At 39.3% G+C, this 27,523-nt stretch overlaps 1 protein-coding gene across 1 annotated transcript in view; it reads left to right on the top strand.

Annotated features, from left to right (window-relative positions):
- Positions 1-2,780: 2,780 nt before the first annotated feature.
- LOC111146801 (collectin subfamily member 10) overlaps positions 2,781-27,523 on the top strand; it is a 36,089-nt gene continuing 11,346 nt past the window's right edge. The window contains exons 1-3 of the mRNA XM_022502487.1: positions 2,781-3,003; positions 24,037-24,108; positions 25,630-25,701. Of these exons, the coding sequence (XP_022358195.1) occupies positions 2,856-3,003; positions 24,037-24,108; positions 25,630-25,701 (292 nt within the window). The 5' untranslated portion in view covers positions 2,781-2,855. The remainder of the gene's footprint in view (positions 3,004-24,036; positions 24,109-25,629; positions 25,702-27,523) is intronic.

The raw sequence follows: 27,523 nt of genomic DNA, 5'->3' as shown, positions 1-27,523 counted from the left end.
AAGAATTTACATTTGAATTTTTTTGGGGCGTCCCGTTCTCAATTGGTGACTTTTAATCAGGGTTCTCCAAGGAAACAGACCATCAAGATATATCTATTTTGAAATCTGTATGTATCAATATCTATATCAAGAGAGAAAGATTTAGTAAAAGAAATTGACTGACATGATTATGGAGGCCGAGAAGTCCCACAATCTGCCACTCGCATGGTGGAGGTCCTAAAAAGCTGGTGGCAAAGGCCCAAGAATCAGGGAAATAATGATGTTAAGTTCAGTTCAAGTCCAAAGGCCCAAGAACCAGGGAGATGATGCCACAAACTCCCCAGTTATTAGTGCAGGAAAAGGACAATCTCAGCTCCACCAATGAGGCAAAGGAGGAATTCTTTCCTCTATATTTTCACTCTGATAAGGCTCTCAATGATTTCAGTGGGGCCCACCAAGATTGAGAAGGAAAATCTGCTTTACACAGTCTATAGATTCAAAAGCTAATCTCATCTGGAAACACTCTCATAAGCATGCCCAAAAATAATGTTTGGCCAAACATTTGGGCATCCCATAATCTAGTCAAGTTAACACATAAAATTAATGTTCACAGTGATGTTAAACAAATTGCTTAATTTTTCTGAGCCTCAAGTTATTTGTCTGCAAAATGGGAGAGGTACTATCTCTTCCAAGGGTTATATAAAGGCTTAAACAAGATACACTTAAGGGATCAATGCAATTTAGCACATGACTATTCAATTAATGCCAGTTCCTTTTGCTTCCTCTCCCTGAATTGCTAATAAAAAGATCCAGTTACATCACCCTATAAGCCTGTTATGGATTGAATCATATCTTCCCAGACCAAAAAAAAAAAAAGCCTCCTAACTCTCACTACCTCATAATGTAACTGTATTTAGAGATAAGTTGTTAAGAGGTTTTCTTTCTTTCTTTTTTTTAAATACAGTTTGGTTATTTATTTATTTTTTAAATTTTTATTGTGTTATGTTAGTCATCATACAATACATCATTAGTTTTTGATGTAGTGTTCCAAGATTCACTGTTTACATAATTAAAATTAGATCATTAGTGGAGGGGTGCTAATCCATTATGAATGGTAAGCTTATAGAAAGGGAAACATTTTTATGCAGACAGACAGACAGATACACACAGAGAGAATGCTGTGTGAAGATTAGAGCTGTGCTGTCATAAGCCAAGCAAATACCAGGAAAGGGGCTTAGAACAGATCCTTTCCTGGTGTCTTTAGAACAAGCATGGCTTTGCACCTTGATATTAGACTTCCAGCCTCCAGAACCGTGACACAATAAATGTTTGTTATTTAGGCCATCCCATTGGGGGTATTTTGTTACAGCAGCCCTAGGAAATGCATACACCTGTATTTCTTAGATTGGCCATTACTTGTAATGACATCTCATAGAAATAATTCTTCATTAGCCCTTATGAGGATATATGAGGTCTTTCTTTTCCAATTTCAAGGAGAGTAGGTCTGAAACCTCCTCTGGCCTCTCAGTTAACATGCTTCTCAAGAGTAAAGAAGGTATTTGAGCCCCGCGTTGGGCTCTCTGCTCAGCAGGGGGCCTGCTCCCCCCCACCTCAGCCTGCCTTTCTGCCTACTTGTGGTCTCTGTCAAAAAAAAAAAAATCTTAAAAAAAAAGAGTAATGAAGGTAAGGTAACTCCCTATTATATCTGATTAAAAAAAAAAAAGATGTATTTACTTATCTGAGAGACAGCATGAGAGATCATGAGTGGGGGAGGGTGGAGGGGTAGAGGGAGAAGCAGACTCCCCACTGAGCAGGGAGCCTGATGTGGGACTCAATCCCAGGATTCTGGGATCATGACCTGAGCCAAAGGCAATCATTTAACTGCCTAGGCTATTCATACAGACCACAGGTTGATAGAATAGATAGGTGGATGGTTGGATGAATGGATGGATGGATGGAGAGAGAGATGATAGATGATAGACAGGTAGGTAAATAGAAGATAAAGGAAGAATAATCTGTATTTCTATCTCTGTATATATGTTTGTATCTGTATCTGTATCTCTATTATCTATATCCTACTTTTTAAGAAACATAGTAATAGCATAAGCTTCTCTGCTCCATTTTGTCAAAAACTTGCTACAAACATCATTTTAATAAAATTTCCATTTCGTACTCTCTCATATGTCTGTATTTACTATGATTTGCCAACCATAATGTGTTGTTAGGCCATTAATGCCCCTTCTTCTTTTTGCTGTATTTTTTCAAACAAAACTTTGTCCACATTTCAGAATATTTTCTTAAAATAGTGTACCAGAAAGACAATTCTTGTTCTTTCCTTTGGGGCTTAATCCCAAGACAATCCTTTGTAAAGAGAGAAGGAAATAAGTTAACATAGAGCAATGGGAGTGCTAGCATTCAGCTGCCACAAACAGTTAATGATTATTTCCTTACAAAAAAGCTCAAAGCCCTGCATAGTGTACCCATAACAGGCAGGTAATTTAAGCAATCTCTGGATTCATCTTTCTGGAACCCAACATAAAAATGCAATGTGGGATATGAAATTGTCGGCTCCTGTGCTGAACAGAAGTCATTTCTATCCCCTCCATTCTCTGGGTTGTTTCTCCTTGAGTGTTTAGCTCAGAGATAATTTTCAGTAAACTGTTGTCACTTGAAAATAAACAGTCTGGACAATGTATGGTCCATTTGGAATACTGAGAAAATAAACAACTTAAGATATGCTTCCTTCTTGTCTTTGCAGCCCTTTCTGGAATGTGTACTCCAGATACTTTACTTTCTTCCCTAAAGCAGAAGTTTTATTTAAAATAAAGCTACTTCTTTGGCACTTCTGGGTAATCCTTTTTTGAAGAACCACAGCAATGAACGGTTTTGGAGCCCTCCTTCGAAGAAACCAGTCCATCCTTCTGGTGCTCTTTCTTTTGCAAATTCAGAGTCTGGGTCTGGACATGGATGGTCGTCCTACCACTGAAGTTTGTGCCACACACACAATTGCACCAGGACCCAAAGGTGAGAAAAGCAAAGCAAAATGTTCATATATAATAAGTGAACTCTCTTCCCTCCTCCCTCAATCCTACTGTAACTCTGAATGACTTTCTGTTCTCCCTAGTGTCCTCCTTCTTTCCTCCTATTTTGGAAAACCAATGGCCTATTATTTAGGTAAAAACCTACCTTGATGTTAGGTTGGAGAATGTTGGCAGGGGGCGGACCTCACCCAGGGCACGGGAAAATTCCCTCTTCCATGCTGTTCCAGAGGGAAGGTACAAAGCCAAGACCTTAGTGTTTCAGGAATGCTTTTCTTAAGACGCTCTCTATTCTTCAGCTGTTTTTATTCCAATGCCTTTCTAAGCACGGATTTTGGTAAAATTACCAGGCAAAAACCTCAGTACAGAGAAAATTAAATCTTTCACATATTTCATCAATTAGTGGGCTTCCTACGAAGAAGAAAATTTTTGTCAAGGATTGCAGATAGTGTATAAATGAAATTTCTTTATTGAAAGTGGAGTCTTTGAGGCCTTCAGCTGAAGGATGATAGACTATTGCGGAATTTTTCAAGTAGAGCCAAGGTCTAAATGTGCTTTAAGCAACTGGTTGATAAAAGATGCTGTTTTCCTGGTTTCAGTTCTGACCCTTTTGTTCTGAGAGTGGTCACTGCAGTGCGAATTTGGTGCTCCCTTATTAGTAATTCATGCTATGTTTCTCCAGGCTATAGGATAGAAGAATTGCAGCTGCTTAAAATTTTAAGTAGAAAAAATGGGTCTTTCAGAAAAAAGTAGAAATACATCGCCCTATGCTTGTCAGTTATTTAAATGTGTATTGCTGAAAGTGCATTTTTCTTAATCAGTGAATTAATTTCCTCCAAAGATTGCAATCCAGGCTTTAACCTTTGATACCATAAAATAAATGCCAGGGAGGAACAATGAGACCTTGGGGCTTCCAAATAATTTCTTGGGTGAATAAATGAATAATGTGAGGGCAAATGTTCAGAAAAGAAAGTTTTGATTAGAAATAAAAGTATTTACTTAAAACTATTACTGGACTTTCCAATAATGTACCTGAAACTTTGTTATTCCTGGGGTAGCAGGGAAAATGCTGAAAATTAAAGTTTTCCTTGTCCCTGCAAATGGGAGAGTCCATTTGAGAACTGCACCATCAAAACAATTTTTCTTACAGAGAAACTACAACTTTCAAGCTAAAAGAATGGACAAAGTATTGTCAAAATGACATCCCAAATATCCTGCATTCCAATACAACAATTCTATTTATTCCAATTCAGCCAACATATACTGAATACCTATTAATACTGAGCATTATTTTAAGCATAAGAGATGCATTAAATAACATATATTAAAAATAATATATGTTATTATCATGAGTAGTAGTGAAACAAAAAATTTAGGAGGGAGGAGAGGGCAATTAATTTTTATTGGATACCAGCAGCCTGTTCATCATAAATCTTCCTACCCTCATTTCTTTTTTTTTTCCCTACCCTCATTTCTTAATGCAAAACTTACCCCTTCCCACTAGAAACCTTGCTAAGATTTCAAACAATGTAAATCTTTCACTCTTTTCCTGAGCTTGTGTCCTCTAGAACTCCAGGGGTTCCAGAACTACGTCTGCTGGGAATCTGGTATGATTTCTTCTTCCACCAGAGTCAGAGGACTTTGCATCAAAATGAATTCTGAGTTCCCTTCTTCTTCTTCTTTTTATTCTTTAAAATTTATTATTTATTTATTTATTTGACAGAGAGAGAGAGAGTGAACACAAGCAGAGGGAGTGGGAGAGGGAGAAGCAGGCTTCCCGCTGAGCAGAGTGCCTCATGCCGGGCTTGATCCCAGAACCCTGGGATCATGACCTGAGCTGAAGGCAGACACTTAAAGACTGAGCCACCCAAGTGCCCCCTGAGTTCCCTTTTTAAAGAGATTCCACAATTCTGGAAAGGAATGTACAGAATACTTCCTACATCTCCGGCCTCATGTTAGGTGCTAAAATTAAAGCTCTTCTCCTAGAACTTGTCTACATTTCAAAATGAGTATTAGATTGCAAACTCTTGGACTCAGGGCTCAGTTAACGCCCTTTTTTCCTGGCAAATGGCCGTTATTCGTTATTGCGCATGCTCATTACCGCCCCGTTGCCCCCCAGGTATTGCGCCAGATGCCATGCCTACAAGTGAAAAACAAGACTTCATACTCATCTCCACTCAAGATATAAACTGCCATCTACCCTACCTCGTTCGTTTATGAACGTGATAATAGCTGCTCCCTACCCCTGAACAAGGCAGATTTGCGTATTTATTTCTACAAAAATAAAGTGCTTATGATAAAGAAAAGGAAAAAAGAAAAAAAGCTTGATGGCCGAGGAAACATTTTAAAGGAATGGAATTATTGCTTCCGTTCAATATATTTTTCTTAAGAGCAGGCTGGTCTATATTTTTCTCCATGGCTAATCATGTCAATACCATAGTTCCTTCCCGGCACTGTGCTCAGAAACTTCTAGAAGCTCTGAAAAACAATAAAAGGAGTTTCCCCTGAATTCATTTGGGAGGCTGGGAACTAAAGTAACTATTTAGAGTTAATGTTAACCTGTCCTATAATATGTTGCCCAAGATAGACTCACCATTTTATTACTGCATTATTTACCAAGCATGACTTGGTGGGAAGAAAGATATTGAATTAAATCTGTTTGATCTTCAGTATGCTATTACATCTATTTATGCTTTAGTTTCTTTATTTGAAAAGTGAGCTTCATTAGAGAACTGTTTTAAGAATAATATAAGCTAACAAATGTAAACTTTAAGCCATGTAGACATCATAAATAGATAATTAAATTCTATTTATCTTTCCTCCTTCTCCCTATTTACCTAAGTCTGCTGAGTAACAATTATGGGAGTAAGCAATGTTCCAATTATCAAAACTTCTTTGTTGAAAGCCATCTTTATTTTTCTCTCTATGCCTTAAATTTATTATTTTATGCTGTTTAGTAGAAAAATGTTCTTTCCCACCTGCATCGACTCTTGAAACAATTCGTGTAAAATTCTGACCTCTGGTGGTATTCCTTGAAAACAGCAGTGGCAAGAAATTTCAGCAAGAAATGTAAATTTTAGCAAGAAAAGAAATGTAAGAGCAATAAGAAATATTTGAGTGATGATTCACTATTTCCAAAGCATTTTCAAGTACATTATCTTGTTTAATGTTCACAATTGCCCTATGTGGTAGCAATTACTTTAAACTTAAAAGATAAGGAAATAAACTAAACAAGGCCAAGTGGAAATCTCAAGGTCTCTCACATACTTATAGAACAGATATGCAACTTGAAATTTAGCCCCGGCCTTCCGGCTCTGGGTCCGGTACCATTCCATGACATCCACTGGTTTCTAGTAGAATCAGGTTTGAAAATATAGTCCACTGACCTTTGTGTGACAAGAAATGGATGCGACAATTAAGAACACAACGTTCAGGCCGCCTCATAGCTCAACATTGTACTGGATACTAAAATGTGCTGAAGGTAATGAGATGCCTCCTCTCTGATAATCAACTCCATTATTTCATTAGTCTGTTTGGAAATTAAAGATATGTTGCCTTATTACTTATGTTGGCTTCCATTAGCCTTTTTGTTTAGGAGCTTTATTTTATTATTATTTTTATTTATTTATTTTTTTCCCAATGACTTTTGTGTGTGGCCTAAAAGTTCCTTTGCAATCCATCTGGCTTCTCCCTACTTCTCCCACATCAAACTACTTTTCCACTCATAGTCTGAATCAGACATCCTTGCTTTGTCTCTCACTCCTGGCCCAGAATCTTTGGACTTGATGCTCTTTCTGTCTGGCCTAAATTTTCCTTTGTTCCAAGGATTGTTCCTTCTCCTCATTTAGGTTTTAGCTCAAATGCCATTCGCACAGTAGGCCCTTCTGGATACCCGCTCACTCTCTGGGTCCTAGCAATTGGCACAACCTGAGTTATTTCTGGGAATCTTCTCAGCCTCCAACACAAACAAGCCTTCTCATGACTACCCCCAACAGATGGCCAGATATGCCCAGGAATGTGTAGATCACGTTCACAGCCAAGTTGGGAGTCTCACTCCTGTAATGTAACTATCAGAGGTAACTTGGTTTAATCCCAGTTATTTTTGCATTTGTTAAAGCTGAAGCCCAGAGAGGTAAAATAACTTGTTCTGGATCACACAGTAATCAACTGGCAGCAGGACTAGAACTGGAACACCTATTTCCATCACTGGGCCAGTCATCAGTCCATTCTGCCATGTTATATCATCATCCTCACGTTCCATCTTTCTCATTAAGCATGAAGTGGTCCTTCCTTTAGTTTTTTAAATTAACATTAGAAAAGGAGTTCTGTGGGGTCAATGCATACACATTATACAGAATTATTTTAGCTCGGTCACCTTGATATAAATTAAGTTGTTAATTTCTTTCTGGTGGCTTTATCAGAGAGGTTAAGCAAGTAGGTATTTTCCTAAGACCTTTATATTAACTATATTAATTCACTATATTCTTTCATTGAGAGTTTTATTATGTATTTTATGCATAAAGACAGGTTGAGATTTTAAGTGGCTTGGCCAGGGTGTTCTGAACCATTTTTTCCTCTCCTTTTCCCTTTGGGTAGATACCAAGAAAGCATCTCAAGATTAGATCAGAAAGGGGAAAGTAAAAGTCCAGTCAATCAAGGTATGGGCAAAGATGAGTCAGGATATATGATATGATAATGTTAAAGAAAAATTTAGCCTGTTTTATTTTAATAATCATGTGTCCTTTACCCAGACCACCCCTTCCCTCAACTCCCTTGCACAATAACTTGGCTAGCCAACCATCACCGCTAGGGCCATAGTAGTAGTTTCCCAACAGGTACTTGCATGTAGGCAAAGATCATGGACTTTGAATTTGAGCTCTGCCACTTACCTGTCTATGAGACCTTAAGCCTTAGTGTCTTCATTTTTGAGATAGGGATAATGTTGTTATCCATCTCAAATGCTTAATTTGAAAATTAAAACGTGTAGCATATAGCTTAGCTATATTTTCCCATTAGCTTCCATTTTCCATTACCATAAGCTCCCTCTCTGCCCACATCCCTCATGAAAGGCTCACAGACTGTAAAGTTGGTTCCCCAAATAGAAATCTACCAGGGAAATGTCACCACCTTCTACTCCTTGCTGCAATTTCCTGCCTACTGTGGTCCCACTGCAAAATCAACTCTCATTGTCCGTAGTTCACAAACCTGAGATCACCCTTTCTCTTCACTCGTGTTTCCTTCTTCTCCAAGTGACTCTGGTGTTCTTGATCAATGGCATAGGAATGACAGTGGTGTAAATACCCTAGGGATGTAATAGGACTAAATGAGTTAAAACCCACAAAACCAAACCTCAGTGTTTTTTTGTTTTATTATTATTATTATTATTATTATTATTATATGTTTTGTTTTGTTTTCAGTAAGAAAAGGTGGAATGATAAGTGTGATTACCTCATAGGGTCTTGGTGAGGAGAAATGAGTTGAGCCACACAAAGCACTTAGTGCTGTCCCTGACATATTGCCAAGGACCCTTGAAATATTCGAAAACCATGGATTAACAAAACTCAAGAGAAAATGAGAATGGTTTTCCTGCCTTCTAGTCTTTTCGTCTTCCGTAGGGAATATTTTCCTGTGCCCCATGCAGGCAGTTTTTTTGGCCTTGGGTCATCGATCATATGTGTAGGCCTGATATAACTTAAATCTCTCACTCTTTATTTGTGTTTATGAAATTCTAGTTCTGTTAGAAATGATGTTTTTTGGCCTTTTTTGTCTCTTTTCTAGATATTCCAATCCATAAGCAGTCTGTCTGGTTTTTGCACTACATATTTGATCTGTAATATTCTATAACTTTATAAAAATCTTTAAATTATATTCTAGAGCATTCTCTGCTCTTCTATAAATTATAAATATCTGCTGTGAAAATCTGACGCTCAGAGATTCAACTGAAGTAGCATCTAAAGAATTTAATTGTTTTCAAATTATTTATTGTGATTGTTCTTGACTTGAAAACTCTAGGACCATTATCTCACATCTCTTACAGCCACTTGAGAATACTTGTATCTGTTAAGCAAATTATATGAGTATGAGTCTTTAGAATTTATGAAGGGTTTATCAATTATTTTTCTTTAGTTCCACCGATTGATAAAATAATTGACAAAACATACTACAGGAATCATTATCCCTATTTAAGGAGGGGGATAAACAGACAAACAAACAAGCAAACAAACAAATAAGTCAAGGAACTAAAGCATACTTCTCTTGCCCATGACCCTTCTGAAGGTCATTTATCTGACATCAGCCAAGGATGAGTGTACGTGCAAGACACTACAGTATGGAGTGCAGTCAAAAATAGTTTACATGATCTTGTTCTGCCTCGTTTGAGATGCACAAAAATCTAGAAAAGGGTTTTGACATTCAGAACCAAAGTTCTGCCCCACTTCAGGCCACATGCTGAGTGACCAAAGAGGCCCTTATGTCCAACAGGAGCTTGGAGACGGAGTGATGCCACAAGGGTAACAATATGCTGCAGACCAAAGTGTAAGTCCGCAAAGAGAGAGAGGGACTTGGATATATTACAAAGGAAGGTCTTTAGAATGGATTTATCTTAGCATGTGAAGAGCAAAGCTAGAGCTTGCCACTGGTGATCTTGGGCAAAGTCACTACTGGCCCATAGACACAAACCAAATACACTGAAATAATGCTCACAGGGAGTGTACAAAGTGTACAAAGTGTACTAAAGTGTACAAAGGGATATGACCTTCTTTCCTACCTTAGAGGAACCCGAAGGGAGGTTATATCATGTTGGTATTATTTTAAGGTGGCTCAGCCATGCTAATACGGAATTTTTTCTGGCTCCCTCTTCCTGTTTTTCTAACATTGTAGCTTTGCACAGATGAGGGTATGCAAAATTAAAATGCTTAGCATTCGCTGATGCCAGGGTATTCCTGCACCTGCCTAAAAGGCTCTACCATTGAGAAATGAGTCTCCCCAAATGCATCATTTTACTGCCTGTTCTCCTGTCTTCCTTCCTGTGTAACTTTTTGTAATTAGAAATATGGGTGAGTGTGGGAGGTTAGGGCACAGTACTCTGTCATGTCAAAATGTATCACTAATGCAACAAAGTTATTGACTTAATTTTCTTGTCAGTGGGGACATACTCTTGGAACAGGGTGTCCAGTGGAGGAGAAATTAAGTGTTATTCTACCTCCCTTTAGGTAAATAGAATCAATCTTTTAATAAGGTGGAGCACAGAATGTTTTCCCTATCCTGGCTCTAATGGCTTCATTGTAAATGGAAACTTACTGCACTTTGTTACCCTAATTTTCATTATACCTAGGGTTTTCTTTATTTGGTTTTCACAGCTATTCTATAGAAATTTTAAGACTGTATCAGGTCTGACTGGTCAAATGACAGTTTAAACCAGAAGAGCCAATGGAAGTCTGAGTAGGAGAAAGAAGCAATTTAGTTTCTTTCTTTCTTTCTTTCTTTCTTTCTTTCTTCTCAGGTAGACAAATCTCTTGGCAGGGCTAAAGATAGGCTGAAGGACTGAAAGGATGTGAGAAGCTCCTGGTGGGACATGAACTAAAAATGAGAGATGGATTAGGGCTGTTGGGATAGGGAGAAAGAGGGGAAACGAAAGAGAGATTTCAGAAGCAAAACTGGCAGATGATAATGAGTTCTAAACAGTCTGAGCTGCCTCTGGACATCCATATGGAAAAGTCCAGTAAGCAGGTGAAAATAGATATCGTAAATATTTTTAAGGTGTTTCTTCTCTACAAAAACAAATCACACTATTTGTCTTGACTCATGGTTTTTGTGACTTATCTCATTTAGCAGAATCATCAGGGAGGACGTTGCCGTTCTCACAGTTGGGTGGGATGTCCATGGATTGGGATGTTGGGATCTAACCGCGTAGTTATTACTTATAATGCTATTCTTTTTCTTTCCATTAGTTTCTGCCCCACTTTGTACTGAAAGGAATTTTAGACAGAATATTGTATGCTACATCTACAGAGTGCTGTAAACGTTTCAAAGCCAGGGGCACAAATCTCTGGAAGCAAAAATACACATCAACCAGGGAGTTGCAAATCTACACAGCCAAGATATGAGCTAAAGAGGCATTGCCTGCCCTTGGCTGCTCCTTTGCAGCCCTCCAATTTCTAGCAGCTAGAATTTCTGGGTGGCCTAGTGGATGATACTGCCATAATATACATTTTTCGAGTGCTCACTGCATTCCAGGCATCGTTTGACACTTCATAGACATTATCACATTTACTCTTCTCAATAACACGATGAGGGAGATATTTCACTATTCTGGTTTACTAACAAGAACACTTAGACTTACAGAATTTCAGCAGGCTGCCAGTGAGCCAGTGGTGGGACCAGGACTTGGTCCCATCACCCAGACCTTCCACTCTTAACTACTGCATTGTGCTGCGGCAGCACACCACTTCGTCCTGGATGGATGGGATTCCTCCTTGCGTTTGTTTCTACTGACTTGGCTGTGAATGCATTTTAATAATGAATGAGACGTGCAGGAGGAAGAAAACCTGCCCAACAAACTTTAATATTGTATTTTTCATTAAGTACAATGTTAGTTGTTTTCTTTTTTTCTCCCTGTTACTCAGACATGCAAAGACGATAAAAGACTTGCTGGTTCCAATGAGTAATTTTTCTTAAACCAAATAAACCTGAAAACTAGAGGAGGTGCTTTATAATTCAAGTAGGAAACACTGCAGGATCCTTGAAATCCTCACTTTTCTTTGCTAGGTTATACAGGAACTAGCTGAAGGGGGAATAAAGTTTATGGGTCTCTGAGATTGATGGGGCACAACAAAGGGACTGGTTGACATCATGGTCATGCACACCAACAGCCTGGGTTGGATCATAGGAAGCAGTAAACATAGCTGTTATTAATATTGTCGTTGATATTGTTGTTAGATAAATTAATCATCATATATGCCCTTATGTATTATATTTCCTTACATTATTTAGCATATCAAGACAGAAAAAAGATTTCTGCTCTATTTCCTTATTTGATACATTATCTTATCATCTGAGGAGGGAGCATATAGATGAATAAAAGCCAAATCTCCTTATCAGGGAGAAGAAAAAAGATCATTGATCTTTTCAAAATCTCATCTTGTTAGATGCCAACAACACACATGACAATTTCCCATTCATAATACTTATAAACATTTATAGGACCAACCTTTTAGGCTTAGATCATGTCTAGTCAGAGCCAGGGCTGTATGCCTAGGACTCAACACAGGACTTAGTAGCTAATAGAGACTCAATAAATATTTGTTCAAGGAATGAATGAGTAAGTGAGCAAATTGTGAAATTTTGAGTAGCTTTTGAGAACAAGGTATAAAATATCTACCCTCAAAACAAGCAACTTGCACTCTAATTAAGTAATTGACATTAATACAAAAAGTTAAATAACAGTGCATTTTAAAATAATACTCTAAGGCAACAATTAGAGAGTAATAACAAGGAACCAGATGGTGAATTACCAAGGAAATAATTCTATCAATAAATTTAGGGAATTTAGGATTTGAGACAAGACTAATGGGTTAAATTTACAAAAGGAGAGAATATCCACAGTTTCCTTACATTATTATTTATTTTTCAAACTGCGAGAGTATTTCATGCTTGTTGAAACACATAGCATGTGTGTTACGCTAAGTGAAATAAGTCATTCAGAGAAAGACAAATGCCATATGATTTTATTCATATGTGGAATTTAAGAAACAAACAGATGGAACATAGGGGAAGGGAAGGAAAAATAAACCAAGATGAAAATAGAGAGGGAGGCAAACCATAAGAGATGCTGAACTCCAGGAAACAAACTGAGGGTTGCCGGAGGGGAGGTGGGTGGGGGGATGGGGTAACTGAGTAGTGGGCATTAAGGAGGGCACCTGATGTAATGAGTACTGGGTGTTGTATGCAACTGATAAATCACTAAATTCTACCCCGAAACTAATAGTACAATATATGTTAACTAAATTGAATTTAAATAAATAATTTAAAAATCCATATAACATGTATAAATATGTACAGAATAAAGACGTATAAAGAAAAAACTAACAATCTCACTTTTCAGTGTGACTCTTCCCTTTCCCAACCCACTTCTCCCATGTAACTCTCATGAATAACTTGTTATTAACACATTTCTCTGTATTATTTCTGTTTACTTATGCTTTCTTCTAAATAGGATCATATGCGTATGACTCTCCAAGAGACATTTTTTATATACTAAAACACGGAGATAACACCTTCCTCAGAGGTCTTTCTTGAACTCATTATATTTGGCAACTACATGATATTTCTTCTGGGATTTCCATCAGTTTCAGGATGATACACTTCCAGATTGTTTATGGTTTTTGTTTTTGCCACTACAAACATTCTCATACATATGAATACACACACAGGTAGATACATTACTTCTTACAGATATTCTCATAAAATAGGTTTGCTACGGTAAAATGGAAGGTGTGGGTTCTTTAATCCCTATTGACAGACTAGTTTCCAGAAATGCTATAGTAGTTCATGTTGCCAGAAGCAATTACTGAGTGCTCTCTGCATCTATGGCATCTTTGAATGCTATTAGTTTTTTTAGATAACTACTAAATCTAATGGCTACATAGGATAATAGACATTTCCATATGTACTTTTCTGACTAATAGTGAGTATGGACAATATTCATCTATCATTTATTATTCATATTTTTAGATCATCTTTTTATTTCCCTTATTGTCTTTTTGCAAAAGCTTTTCACATGTTAAGAATATTAATCATCTTCTATGTCTTAGTGCTTGATTTTTTCCCTGTCTTATATTTGTTTATAAATTCGATATAGTTATGTGACTTCTTTTACCCATATAGAAACTTTTAATTTCTCTGTGGTCATCTATGTCTTTCTTCTCTTTTATGACTTCTGCTTTTTTCCTTGGGAGAGTTGAACTTCAAACAGAGAGAAAAGCCTTTCAATGGGGGCATGAATTGAAAGACCTTTTAATGAAAAATGAATAAACAAGTTGAACAGGCAGAGAAGGTTATGCAAGTCAATGTCAGAAAATAACACCAGAAAGTTGCAGTGATGTCAGTCTCTGAAAATCCAAATGCTAGACTAACCAGTTTGGACTTGGCCTATAAACACAGAAGAACTGCTGAAATGTTTTGTCATGAAAATGTGATTTTATAAAGAACCATCTGCAAGACAGCTTGAAAAAGTGAAGCTCAGATCTAAGGAAACCAGTATTTCAATAATTATTCACTTAACAGACACTGTTCTAGGCACTTGGAGTCACCAGTGAATAAAACTCCATGAAGACCATTTAGGGGCCACCTGCAATGAAGGGGGTTAGAGTATGAGGACAGGGGGAGGTAGAATAATGGCGGCAGGGATGAGAGGAAAAAAAAAGGATGGATGTGAGAAAAAGTAAGAATCAGGGTGGGAGTTTGGAAGGAGGAATAGTCAAAACCGATCTGGGGTCTGAGCCTGGGAGATGAGACCATGGCGGTGACACTGGGAGACATGAGCAAGTGTCTCAGTAATATATTGGGAGACACGGGCAAGGAGGAAACAAAAGCGTGGGGTGGCGGGCAGAGTAGAGTCAGGCTGGCTGCCCTCCTAGGTTAAGAGCCTTCACACCTCTCTTGGCCGGCTCAGGTCCATTCATTAATCAGCCATTTGTGAGAATAACATTTTAATCAATGACTAATTTATTTCACTGTAGTAAGTTCACATTTATCAATCTTCACTTTAAGGGTGTTATTCCTTTCCTTTTGAAAACCTTCATTGAGGAAGTACCTGTTGCATCTGAGTGGCTGTGCCAAGTGCTGGGGATACAAAGGGAATAGTGTCTCCTCCCTGACCTGTCCCACTATCTGACGGGGGTTAGGGGGGATGGAGGAGCTGGAGTGGATGCTATGAAGTACAAGGGCTGTTCCCTTCAGGGAATGAGACTAATCCTGATGGATGACAGGGAGATGGCAGCAGGACAGTCTGCACTGAGCAGACTCGTGGGGAGAGGAGGGCAAAAGTGAGCCAAACCCAAAGAGATGAATGGTTTGGACAGAAGATACAAATCCACACGAACTTGTATGGGTGAGAACGTTTTAGGACCAGCCTACTCTCATCCAATGACAGATTTGTATTTCAGCTTATTTTCTTTTTCACTTACCTGAAGATATAAACTTATTCTGGTGGAGCCCAATGCAAGGGATCCCATTTACTTCTTCCTGAGAAAGACTAGGGAAGCATTTCAGGTGTGCGCAGGTAGGGGCAGGTGTTTCCTCCCTTATGCTCCCCCAACGGCTGCTCTCCCAGCATTTATGACAGTAGTCCTTATGCTTCCGTGCCCATCCTCTCTTGAGGTTCCCATCTCCCCAGAGGAAGGCTCTTATTTTCTTGATCTGTGTCTACTAATTGTACTAGTAAGGAAACGTGTTTGCAGTTGAAAGAAACCAAATACAAACCAAGCCTAAACTGGTTAGTCAAACAAGAGAACAGAGGAGAGAAGGGGACTGTGTAGTCTCCGTAACAAGGAGGGAGTCAAACTGCGCTACATCCGGTCTGGGGTCAGGGGCTCAGGACTCAGTCTTCATACCTTGGTTCTGCTTTCCTCCATAATGACTTCATTTTAGAGAAGCTTCTCCCTTCATGGTGGTAAGATAGATTCTGACACTTCAATAATCGTCTGTCCTCTCTGCTACCCCTGCAGAAAGAGCAAGCCACCATTTTTGAAAGTTCTAACTGCTTGAGTTATGGGAGAGGCTTATCTACAAATGGAGACTCCCTGGCTCTTACCCGTCATGTGCCCACTGCTGAGCCAATCACTGCGGGTTAAGTTCAAACCACATGGACTAAGAATAAACAAGTGTGGTTTCCTATGGAGATGTGTGGGCCTGTTACCAGAGGCACAGGAAGGTGAAACCTGTAGGTTCCCATTCTACACTTAATATTTAGTGGATGGATAAGGGCCCACTCGTTGCACAGGTATCCTCTGCGAGCTCTGCCATCAATAATATCATTTAATCTTCAAGCAACCCCATAAGAAAAGGGTAACTACCTCAGTTTTCTAGTTTAGGAAGCTGAAGCAGAGAGAATACTTATTTAGTATAATATTAAAGAGCTGTTAAGTGGAGATATGGGATTTGAGCCCAGGTCTCTGTGACGATGAATGAGTTTGCTGGAGCTGCCATAACAAAATACCACACACTGGGTGGCTTCAACAACAGGAAGTCATTGTCTTGCAGTTCTGGAACCTGGAAGTCCAAGGTCAAGGAGTCAACAGATTTGGTCTCTTTTCGCTAAGCCCTCTCTCCTTGGCTTGCACATGGCCGCCTTCTCACTGTGTCCTCACATGGCCTTTTTAGGGATTCGTGCATTCATCCCTTGCATCCTTTCGTGTGTCCCAATTTCCTCCTCTCCTAAGGACACCAGTCAGATTGGATTAGGATTGTCCCAACAGCCAGAATTTAACTTAACTCCTCTTTAAAGGCCTTCTGTCTAAATACAGTTACATGATGAAGACCTGGGAGTAGGGCTTCAACATATGAATTTTGGGGGTGAGGAAACAATCCAGCCCATGACAGACCATAAAACTCCTGTTCTGCCCATCGCACAAAGCTTCCAAAGACCTGTGGTTCCAAAGGCTGAAACCCTTGGCAAACTGCATCTTGGTTGAGAGCAGCTTTCTTCCTCAGAAGAGTCTCCCTTGGACAGCTTTTCTCCTTAGAGACAGGCAGTTTCCTATGGACTGACATGAACTTGGTTCTTCTGTAACCATATCCCTGCTGCAGGACCAAAATAAACACTTTTCAAGTGCTTTAAAATTATTAGAAAAGGTGTTAATTGTTTTATAAGGAGGGTCTCATTTCATGCACTCTCATCATAACAGGGTGAGGAAGTGTTAGGAAAGAGCCTCAGAAAATCTCTTAGAGGACCCCTGCCCTACTGTCATAGAAAGATTTTTTTTTTTCTATTCATAGAGCATAATGTTTATTATTATGTTGTTTGTTCTTGTTGTTAAGCCAGGTTAGCCAAGGTCTGGGTCTCCCTTGACCACAGATCAGTTGCCTCATGGTAATGAAGATGGAAGTAATATCTATAAATCATTCTTCTTTTAGAAACCACCCTTGCTCATTTTTTATGCTTCCATTAAAAGAAATATGAAGAAAAACCCCTCAGTGTCTCAAAAGAGGAAAGAAGAGCCATGATGAAATGTCACCACGGGCCTGTAGTCTCTCTGCAGTTTATGACCACTGCTCCCTTAGGGGGTCAGGGAGCCATGCTTGCAGAGGCCTGGTTTTAATTATAGATTGTCTTCTCCTGATGGCGCCTGTTAACCAAGTGGTTGGCACCATTTTAAGGGTACAAGGCCTTTGGAAAACTGGAAAAATCCCACCTTTGGGGAATGGGCAGCAGGAGTCTGGGTAACATTAAACATTCCTGGCAATATGTTTGACAAGGAAAAAAGGAATTAAGAAAACTTTTTATTGATTTCTTCCTCTACCAGCAATTTCCACCACAAAGCTATCGCAATGAATCAAAGTACCATGTGTCTCAGAGTAAGCAAACAGCCCTCCATTTGGGAGACAAAACGGGCAGGTACTCTAATTCTTTCCATTTACAGATAAAACAGAAATTTTGAAAGGTTAATACCACACCCAAGTTCACAAAGCTGGAAAGGAATATAATGAGGGATTGAATTTAAGATCTGTAAGATCGAAGCCCATGGATTTCACCGATATATCACCCCCGCTTCACAGGAACTATAGTCTTCGGTGAATGACCAGTGGACCTGTATCTTCTTCCAGTCACTGTGGTCTTGGCAGTTTCTTGATTTATTAGTAGTCCTTCCAAAAGACAAAATGGAATTTTTGTCATGATTTGTTTTCATCGAACCCAAGTTTACTCCTCTGAATGTCTGTTCCTCTTTCTAAGTGCTCATCTCTTTTTTATACTTTATATACAGCGCAGTAGTTTGGGCTCAAGATGATCAAGGTCACAGAACTCTATAAAGGTGACTTTAGCAAAACCCTGCAGCCAAGTTGAACTGAAGATTGACATAATGATATTATGTGTACATAGGAGAATGTTCTTACTGTTTTGAGATTTGCTGAAGTATTTAAGGAAGCTGTGCCATGATGTCTGTAATTTACTTTTTTAAAAAATCCGTCAAAATACATAGATGAAGCAATAGCAACATGTTAATTGCCAAGTCTCAGTAATAGGTATATATTAATTTCTATTTATCTTTAATTGTGTGAAAATTTACTTAGTATGCAGAGTCAAGTACAAAAGTAAGTGATGATTGTAGGATAAGGATTGAGGTAGTGAATGGAAAGGGAGGTTTAGAAGAGATGTCATTTCTGATGATGATGACGACGACGATAATCATTCTTATACCTCCCTTCTGTTCTCAGTATAAGAAGAACAGATAACTTCGCCAAGCACCAGGCACTGTGCAGAACACTTTTCATGCATCATCCCCATTAGGCCACAATAATCCTATGAAGTAATGATTATTTTTTTTCCATTTAATGGGTGAAATGGAGACTCAGAAAAATGACATAACTTGCTCCAGAGCACTCTTTACCAAAGGAAGGCTCTCCTTTTGCCTTAGGGAGAGCTCTGGGGGAATGACTGAGTTGAAGGAATTCAGGATATGTAGGGAGGTAGGGATAGGCACAGAGGGACTGATAAAGTAAGTGAATGGAGAGAAAGCCAACATAGTAGGTCCTGAGGAAGGCTGACTATTTCAGTGAAAGGACTAGGTGGTGATCAAGGAAGTCAAAGCACTGGGAGATAGTCCATTTTACCATCATATTGATATACCTGGTATGTATGAAATGTCCAGGGAATAACTGATATGACTAGAGAGCTTTCCAGGAGTGAGAATACAATCGGCAAGAAGGGGTAGCTAGAGATGGGAAGGATATATTTTAGGGAAGAGTCCTGGCCCCATTAACAAATCACTCCATACCACTTACTTCACTCAGTTCTAAGGCTGATCAGGAAAAAAATTGCTAACAACTTTCCCCTAGTCCATAAAATTATTTTGGCAGTGGGAAAAGTACAGATTCTGGTGCATTTTCTTTAGCATTTCCAAAACCAATTCACTAATTTTTAATAATTGCTTCCTTTGAGCAGGGGGTACTGACCTAGGTTAAGCTATTTCATTTCAAAGTAGGATTTAATTTTAAAAGCCTTTTTGCTTGTTGGGGGGGAACCCCTTTACCTGAGAAAAATTGGTCAACTGTGTGCTCTGCTGGAATTCTGCTGGAGAGATTATCCCAGCAAGCGGGTGGCCGGGGTGTGGGGAGGGAACAAATCATTTTTATAAAATTGAAATTAATTCATTTCAATGGATAGCTTTTCATTCAATTTTTAAAATGTAAGTAGCTATTTTTAAAAAGAAAAAAGAAAGGCTAAATTGCATGACGAATCCAATGAACTATTACCAAGAGGATGAAAGCAGACAACTGTGCGCCACGTAGGAGACCCTTCCCATAGCTTGCTTTTATACCTCTCTTCTGTTCTCATTAAAACAAGTCCCAAAGATCAAATGATCCCAGGATACAAGCTGAAGGCAAGGGTACAAGTTGTTTACTTCATCTCTGCCAGCAGCCTGCTCACCACGAGGCTAGGAAGCAAGCACAGAGACCAGAAGAATAATCCCATTTTCACCCTCCCAGGTCTCCATCAGGAGCCACCAGGGAGCAGTAGATGACTAAGTCACTCATCTAGCTGCTTTCACTTAGATATGGGCTTGAAAATGAATGGGAAAGCTCATAGGAAGGGGTGGGGGGCAGAGGAGAAATCACGATGGCACCAGTAGTTCACATTTGTGTGGTTTCATGATTCACAAAGTGCTTCCCATACATGCCTGCATTTGATCTTGCCCTTTAGTGAGCAGACCGTGCATCTTTGGTCCCATTCTACAGAAGAGCAATCCCAAACCCAGAAATGAATTTGTTCCCTATCATGGAGTTTGTTCAGAGCATGGGCTTTGAAGGCAAATGCCCTGGTTTGAATCCTGGCTTTGTTACTTGCAAGCTAGGTGACCCTGAGTAGTTACTTCACCTTTCTTTGACCCGTTTCCTCATCTGTAAAGCAGAGCTAAGAATAGTATGCATCTCAAAGGCTGTTGTAGAGACCAGATGATTGGATGCTTATCAAGGACTAGAAACTCCTTTGGCACTTGGTATTTTGTAAACACTACCATTGCATTTGTAAAATGTTTTATGGCTCACAAGATATATCCCGTTCAACTGTATTTATTAAGCATTAGAGACAAACACTGTGTCAGATGATGGGGATGCTAGAATAAAGCACTCGTGACCCCAGCCATCCTGCAAGTCACAGATGAGTATAAGGAACAGCACAGAAAAATGGGCTCCCTCAGTCTAAAGTTCATTATTTTCAACAATGGAGGTAATTAAACGGAGAATTTAGGCCAGCCTAAAAGTGTTAGAGATGGCTCCTTAAAGGAAAATACTTTTCTAATTTTACCATTCCTAAAAACCCTCTGAAGAAGATGGTATTTTGTTCATTCTACGAATGAGTAAATCGAAACTTGGAAAAGGTCAAGGACTTCCCAAGTTCCCTGGGCTCGTCAGTGGCAAAGCCAGGTCTCAGCGACACCAAACTACTTCAAGGATACATTCCCTGTGAATTAAGTCATTGAGATACTAGGCTACTTTTTTTTTTTTTTCTGCCCCAACATTTTTCTTTTTCTTTTTCTTTTTTTTTTTTTAAAGATTTTATATATTTATTTGACAGAGAGAGATGAGAGAGAGAGCACAAGCAGGGGGGAAGCAGCAAAGGAGAGGGAGAAGCAGGCTCCCCACTGAGCAGGGAGACTGATGTGGAGCTCAATCCCAGGACCCTGGAATCATGACCTGAGCCCAAGGCAGATGCCCAACGACTGAGCCACCATCATTTTTCTTTTTAAAAAAGAAACAAAGACAGTCATTTTTTCTGGATCTCCCCTTCCCCCCCCCCCTGAAAAATTTGGCACAATGTCAAATATCTAAACTTCAAAATCTGCGAAGGGTCACAGAGTCCTAGACTGGAAGGGACAATTGTTTATTGGTAGGGATCTGTAAGCATAGAGATAATACATGTTGATTCCTAGTTCTACCACCCACAAGCTCTATGATAATAGGCAAACAATTAATCTCATTGAGTCTGTTTTTCCACTCATAAAATGGCACAATAATAGTTTCCACCTTCTAGAATTAACAGTGTTGGAACACATTATAATTACTTCACAAACATTTGCTACTAACTTTATCTAAAGAAATGCCATTTAATCCATCCACTTCACCCCTCTGGTCTGATCACACAAGTCTTCTGTGTGTTCTTTTTTGAAAACCTTCTCCAGAAGGAGACTTTAGAGCCCCACATGTGAAGTGTTTTAATGCTTGACCAATCTCATGAGTGGAAATCGAACTCTTCCATACTTGGCTAATGCTTTCATTTAGATATTAACACTCTGCTCTCAGAAAAAATAGAGAATGGCTGATTATGTTTCTTTTCTGGATGAATGAATGACATCTCCACTTTCCCTCGCCCAAACTCTCTCATCCAAGGTACTTCACTTGCCTTTAGAAGTCTTCTTTCTACTTCTTTCCACTGGTGAGGGATGGACTCCTTCCTGTCTTGAGACTGTGTGTGAATATGCAGATAGCTGGTCAAAATGTTGTGTGTGTGTTGTGCTCTTTAGTTTCAAAGCACATTTACATACTTACTTTGTTGATCCTAAAACAACTGAGAGAGGTAGGGAGGGCAGGTATGAAGTCCACATTAAGGATGAGGAAAAGTAGAGAATAGCAAGAGCTACCATGGCACAATTATGTTCCATATCTTTAATGCATTTTATCTTATTAAACTTCTTACAAGGGCCCTCCTTTTGTAGGTGTTATTAGTTCAATTTGCAGGAGGGAAAAATGAGACTCAGAAAAGGGGGTCACATACCCAACTTTCCCCAGATAACGAGTGGTCAAGCTGAGAAAGGCCATATCTGTCCTACTTCAAAGCCAATAAGCTCGATCACTGACTTTTGAAGGTTTGCTCAGTCCATCAGTGACTGACATAATGTGAAAATCCAGCGCTCCTGATTTACAGTCCAGGACATTTCTCTTTCCTTTTTTCTCTTTTGTAGGATTTATTTATTTTAGCGAGAGCATTTAAGTAGGGGGGAGCAAGTGAGGGGTCAGGGAGAGAGAGAGAGAGAGAGAATCCTAAGCAGACTCCCCAGTGAGCACAGAGCCCAACTCGGGGCTTAATCCTATGACCCTGAGATCTTGACCTGAGCCGAAATCAAGAGTTGGATGCTTAACGGACTGAGTCACCCAGGTGCCCCCAGGACACTTTCATTAAGGTGCTCATTCAGTTCTTGACTGGGCAGGTGCTAGGGCTAGACCCATCTATGACCAAGACAGTCACTGCTCACACAGAACTGCTTTGCATCCCCATTCTTAGCTGTCTTCTGTTCTTAGCTTCCTGGTTTATGCCTACAATTTGGGGGTTCTCAAGCATGCAGTCAGAGAGTAGTAATTTACAAAGGATAAATTATCATTTATATATTTTTATGTATTTAGATAATTATATAAAAATATATATTTATATTCTTTATATATGTATCACACATCAATATACATGTTTATACATGTTCATGCTTCTAGAACTGGCCAAATTCTCCAGCAAAAATAAAGATTTGTCATATCAGATTTATATATATATATATATATTTTATATATATATTTATATATGTGTGTATATGCATACACACATATAATGTCTATGAATATACATGTATACACACAATAGAATATTACTCAGCCATAAAAAAAGAATGAGATCTTACCATTTGCAAAAACATGGATGGACCTAGAGTATATTATGTTAAATAAAATAAGCCAGACAAAGACAAATACCATATAATTTTGCTTGTATGTAGAGTCTAAAAAACAAAATAAATGAACAAATAAACAAAAAGTAGAAACAGATGCATAAATACAGAGAACTTGCTGGTGGTTGCCAGAGGGGAGGGAAATAGGGAGATGGGCAAAATGGGTGAAGGGGTTTAAGAGGTACAGACTTAAAGTTATGAAATGAATAAATCATAGAGATGAAAGACATAGCATAGGGAATATAGTCCATGCTATTTTAATAGCGTTGTATGATGTCAGATGGTGTTTTACAATCAATAGACTTGTCAGATCAGTATGTCATACACCTAAAACTAATGTAATATTGTCAACTACACTTCAATTAAAAAAAAGAAGATTTGTCAAACCAAATAAAGTTCTCAGGAAATCGCCAGCAAAGATATGTCTTTAAACATAAAGTTAGTAGGTTTGAAAATTGGGAATTTCTTGCAGAAAATTTGAAACTGCCCCCCACCCCCACCTCATACACTGAGGGCAAGGGGAGACAAGGGAAGAGGCAGACCAATCCAGATTGGTGGGTGGTAGTGTTAATAAGCAAGGGAAGTTACAGATGAGGCTTGTCTTCAGTGGTGGTAGGACAAGGTCTGCACACTTGCCTGCCAGAGTCTCAAAAGTTCATATAGAGCTTATCAGTATTCGGTCACATATACCAGCCAGATGTCTCAACAACACTTCACTCTCTCAAGGCTGCATCATTGAAATGGCTCCTACTATGGGAATGGTGGACAGCTCGTATGTTTCAAGAGAGGGGATGGGGTGAAGAGCTTTTGATCGATTGCCCAGGTCTAGTTCACAGGTCAGTGGGCAGTCACATCATCTCAATGACCTCCCCCAACAATGTGGAGAAAAGTGAACGACAAAAGATACTGGGAGTGTCCTCTCTTTCCCTGAGTGTCCAGTCCATGGGAGCCTGTATACACATAGTCACATCGGAGTTATAAGGCAAGCGCTGGGCTGAGGAATGGATTCCAACCATGTTCACCACCATATCCTGGGGAGGATGTGCTGTGTTATTATTTAAGCTGCTCCACTCTTTCATTTTCCATTTCAAAAGGAGATGATGGTGAAAAGGGAGATCCAGGAGAGGAGGGGAAACATGGCAAAGTGGGACGCATGGGGCCAAAAGGTAAGTGTAATGACATGAATTTGATGTTCTAGTATTAAAATTACTTTCCTCTCCTGGCCTTGCCCTGGAAATTAGCAGCTTTCGTAACACTCTCTGCTCCAAAGGTGAATGAAATCTATTTCAGACATGAATTTACTTGCCACCAAAGAGCTCCTATGACATTGTCCCCAAGACTCAATTCATTTCTCAAGCTGCCTCCTTAGGGTGGGCAGGAGTGGGACACTCCAGGAACTCTAGGCAATAGCAGTCTCCAGAGACATCTAAGAGATGGTGAGTTTTAGAAACACGTTGGATTGATAGCTGTCTCTTCTCAGAAGCCACTGCTAAGCAACTCATTTTGGCTCACCTAGAGTGTAAGGAGAATAATAAGAAGGGACAGAAAGAAGTTGTCTGATCCCTTGACTTATTCACCTAGTTCCAAAATCTGTCAGCAAATGGCAGGGCGTGGGAAGAGCAGAGCAAAGATGGGAATGACACAAAGACTGTTGTGATGTTTAAGTGTGTGTCTTCCAAGCACTGGACATATTTCCTGCCAACTACTACAAGGTGGTAGCCCTAGACCACTGATTCAAAATCTTTAGTACGTTATAGAGAAAAAAAAAAAAAAAGACTCACAGGTCTTTGTGACCTCAATCTGAAAACTGCTGATTTAAACTCTTCTTATTCATTAAATATGTACAATATTCTATAATTTTATACAATCAGTTATAAAATTATTATCACAGAGATACAGCTTTATAACCAGTAAATGTTTTTTAGGTCATCATAGAAAAAAACAAAATCGATAACTATTTTGGAGGACCTCAGTGATCCCCGATTATATATATATTTTACAGAAACTTGGTGGGACAATATCTGATGTTCCTTTGATCACTAGGTTTTATGACATGTTCCCTTCCATTTTTAAAAATGGCTAAGATAGTCAAATTTTAGGGAGGAAACAGACTCCCAGAATGAAACCAAAATAGATCTATAGAGGAACAGAATTAGAAAAAAATGCAAGAATTCTTCCACTCAGCCCTTTATTTGACCTTTAGATTAAACATTCTCTGCTATGGACCTTTTAAAAATACTGTGTTGGTAAGCATTTCAATATCACTAGGTCCGGGATTTTCATACTTATCCACATTTAGTTTTAATACATACACTATAATGTGATTAAAGTAGATAAGGAAGCCTAGGATATATGTCACATGCCACAGATAGAAGAATGCACTTTTTGGCATTTCCTTCAAGTGAATATCATGCATTAGCCACATCTTCAAAGGGAATATAAACCTTAGGATATAAAGATGACATGCTTTGGGGTGCCTGGGTGGCTCAGTGGGTTAAGCCTCTGCCTTTGGCTCAGGTCATTATCCTAGGGTCCTGGAATCGAGCCCCGCATCAGGCTCTCTGCTCGGTGGGGAGTCTGCTTCCCTTCCTTTCTCTCTGCCTGCCTCTCTGCCTACTTGTGATCTCTGTCTGTCAAATAAATCAATAAGGTCTTTAAAAAAAAAAATGACATGCTTTGCTTTTCAGGAATTAAGGGGGAGCTGGGTGATGCAGGAGACCAGGGCAACATTGGCAAGACTGGGCCCATTGGTAAGAAGGGTAAGCTGCATTTTCCTTTTCTCCAGTGGCAATTTGAAGCAAATCACGCATACCTTGATATATTCTGAAAGGTTCTGTATCATGAAAATGATCCTTTTTCTTTCTTGTAACATAGGAGTTCTTCTCTTTCTTTGTGTCTTAGCTGTTCCTTTCATACATAAACAATGTGTCTAAAAAAATAAATAAAGACCTTGGACAAGATTAAACAGAAATTCAGGTACAGAATCAAACGTAAAGTTTTGGTACTTTCTGTATTGAACTATGTCCTAGAATCTGCTGGTTGTAATCCTTGATATAACTAAAATGGGTATCATGACCATATAGTGTGTTCAGTAGTAGAAAACAATTATTAAAACTTAAGGTAGCAAGTCAATTATATGGTTTCACTTATTTGTGGAGCATAAGAAATAACATGGAGGACATGGGAAGATGGAGAGGAGAAGGGAGTTGGGGGAAATTGGAGGGGGAGACGAACGATGAGAGACTGTGGACTCTGAGAAACAATCTGAGGGTTTTGAAGGGGTGGGGGGTGGGAGGTTGGGTAAGCTTGGTGGTGGGTATTATGGAGGGCATGTATTGCATGGAGGACTGGGTGTGGTGCATAAACAATGAATTCTGGTACACCGAAAAGAAATTAAAAGATTAAAAAATTTAAAAAAAACCTCAAGTTAGCAAAGGACAGTAGAAATTTCCTTCCACCTCCCTCTCTCTCTCTCTCTCTCTCTATCCTTCCTTCCTCTTTCTTTCTTTCTTCCTCATTTCCCCTTCTTCTTCCTTCCTTTTTTCCTTTTAAAGATTTTACTTATTTGAGAGAGAGAGAAAGAGAGAGCAGGAAGGAAGGGCAGAGGGAGAGAAAGAGTCTCAAGCAGATACCCCGCTGAGCACGGAGCCCAACCTGGGGCTCGATCTTATGACCCTGAGACCATGACCTGAGTTGAAATCTAGAGCCATACACTCCACTGACTGAACCACTCCAGCATCCCAGTGTAATTGTCTTCTTTAACTGAGTGAAATAATAATGATTCTGTATCTGGGATTTAGTAACAGATTAGAAACTCTAAGTATATGTATTCATACTCTTGTATTTTGTCCTGTCCCAATCCTACATAAAATGACTGCTTTCCTGTTATAAAACAGAAGTGGCCTCCTCTTTATTATCCAAGCACTCCTTCATCTCATCTTCCTATGAGCCCTCACAATGATAGCAGGTTCCAGCGGCCCCTGATGGTCAGCAGTCCATACTGGTGTTTCTCCACTTAGTTTAAAGGTACAAAACCAAATGAGAATCACAATTTTATTACAAGGAGCTCATAGACTACTTATGAAGCTAGGATATGGGACTTTCTCAGAAAGAATTAGAATACGGAGTAACTATATAACTACTATAGGAACCATGTGGGAGAGTAAGCCTGGATTGATAATAAGACCTCAGCGAATTTTGAAGAACAGTGACATGTTTATGGAAATGGGAGGAAAGGCCTTTGAGGGGTGGCAAAAGATACTTGTGCAAATGTACAGAACTGAGGAAACTCAGTGCCACAGGTAACAGAATTCTGCAGCCTTGATGGGTACCCTGAAGCCTTCCTTCCACATATGCCTGAGCAACTACTTGATCAGTTGTGGCCTCCCCGTCACGTATGGTGTGTTCTTGGGCAGGCGAATTGGTGCAGGGTAAGCTGACGCTGTGGTTCCTCTCCTCGTCCCGTAGCTTAATATCTCCTCTCCCCCTGTCCTTTTCCAACTCATACCTTTGAGAATTTTCCTTCTGCCTACATTTGAGGGCAGGGACAGAGTGTAGTAGCGCTGTAAAGAATTTGCTATA

This window comes from Enhydra lutris, unplaced genomic scaffold (assembly GCF_002288905.1).
Source record: "Enhydra lutris kenyoni isolate GAN:26980312 unplaced genomic scaffold, ASM228890v2 scaffoldscaffold14, whole genome shotgun sequence".
NCBI classification, from domain to species: Eukaryota; Metazoa; Chordata; class Mammalia; order Carnivora; family Mustelidae; genus Enhydra; species Enhydra lutris.
Note: the sequence above shows the minus strand (reverse complement) of the source record. Positions and strands in the feature narration are given on the sequence as shown.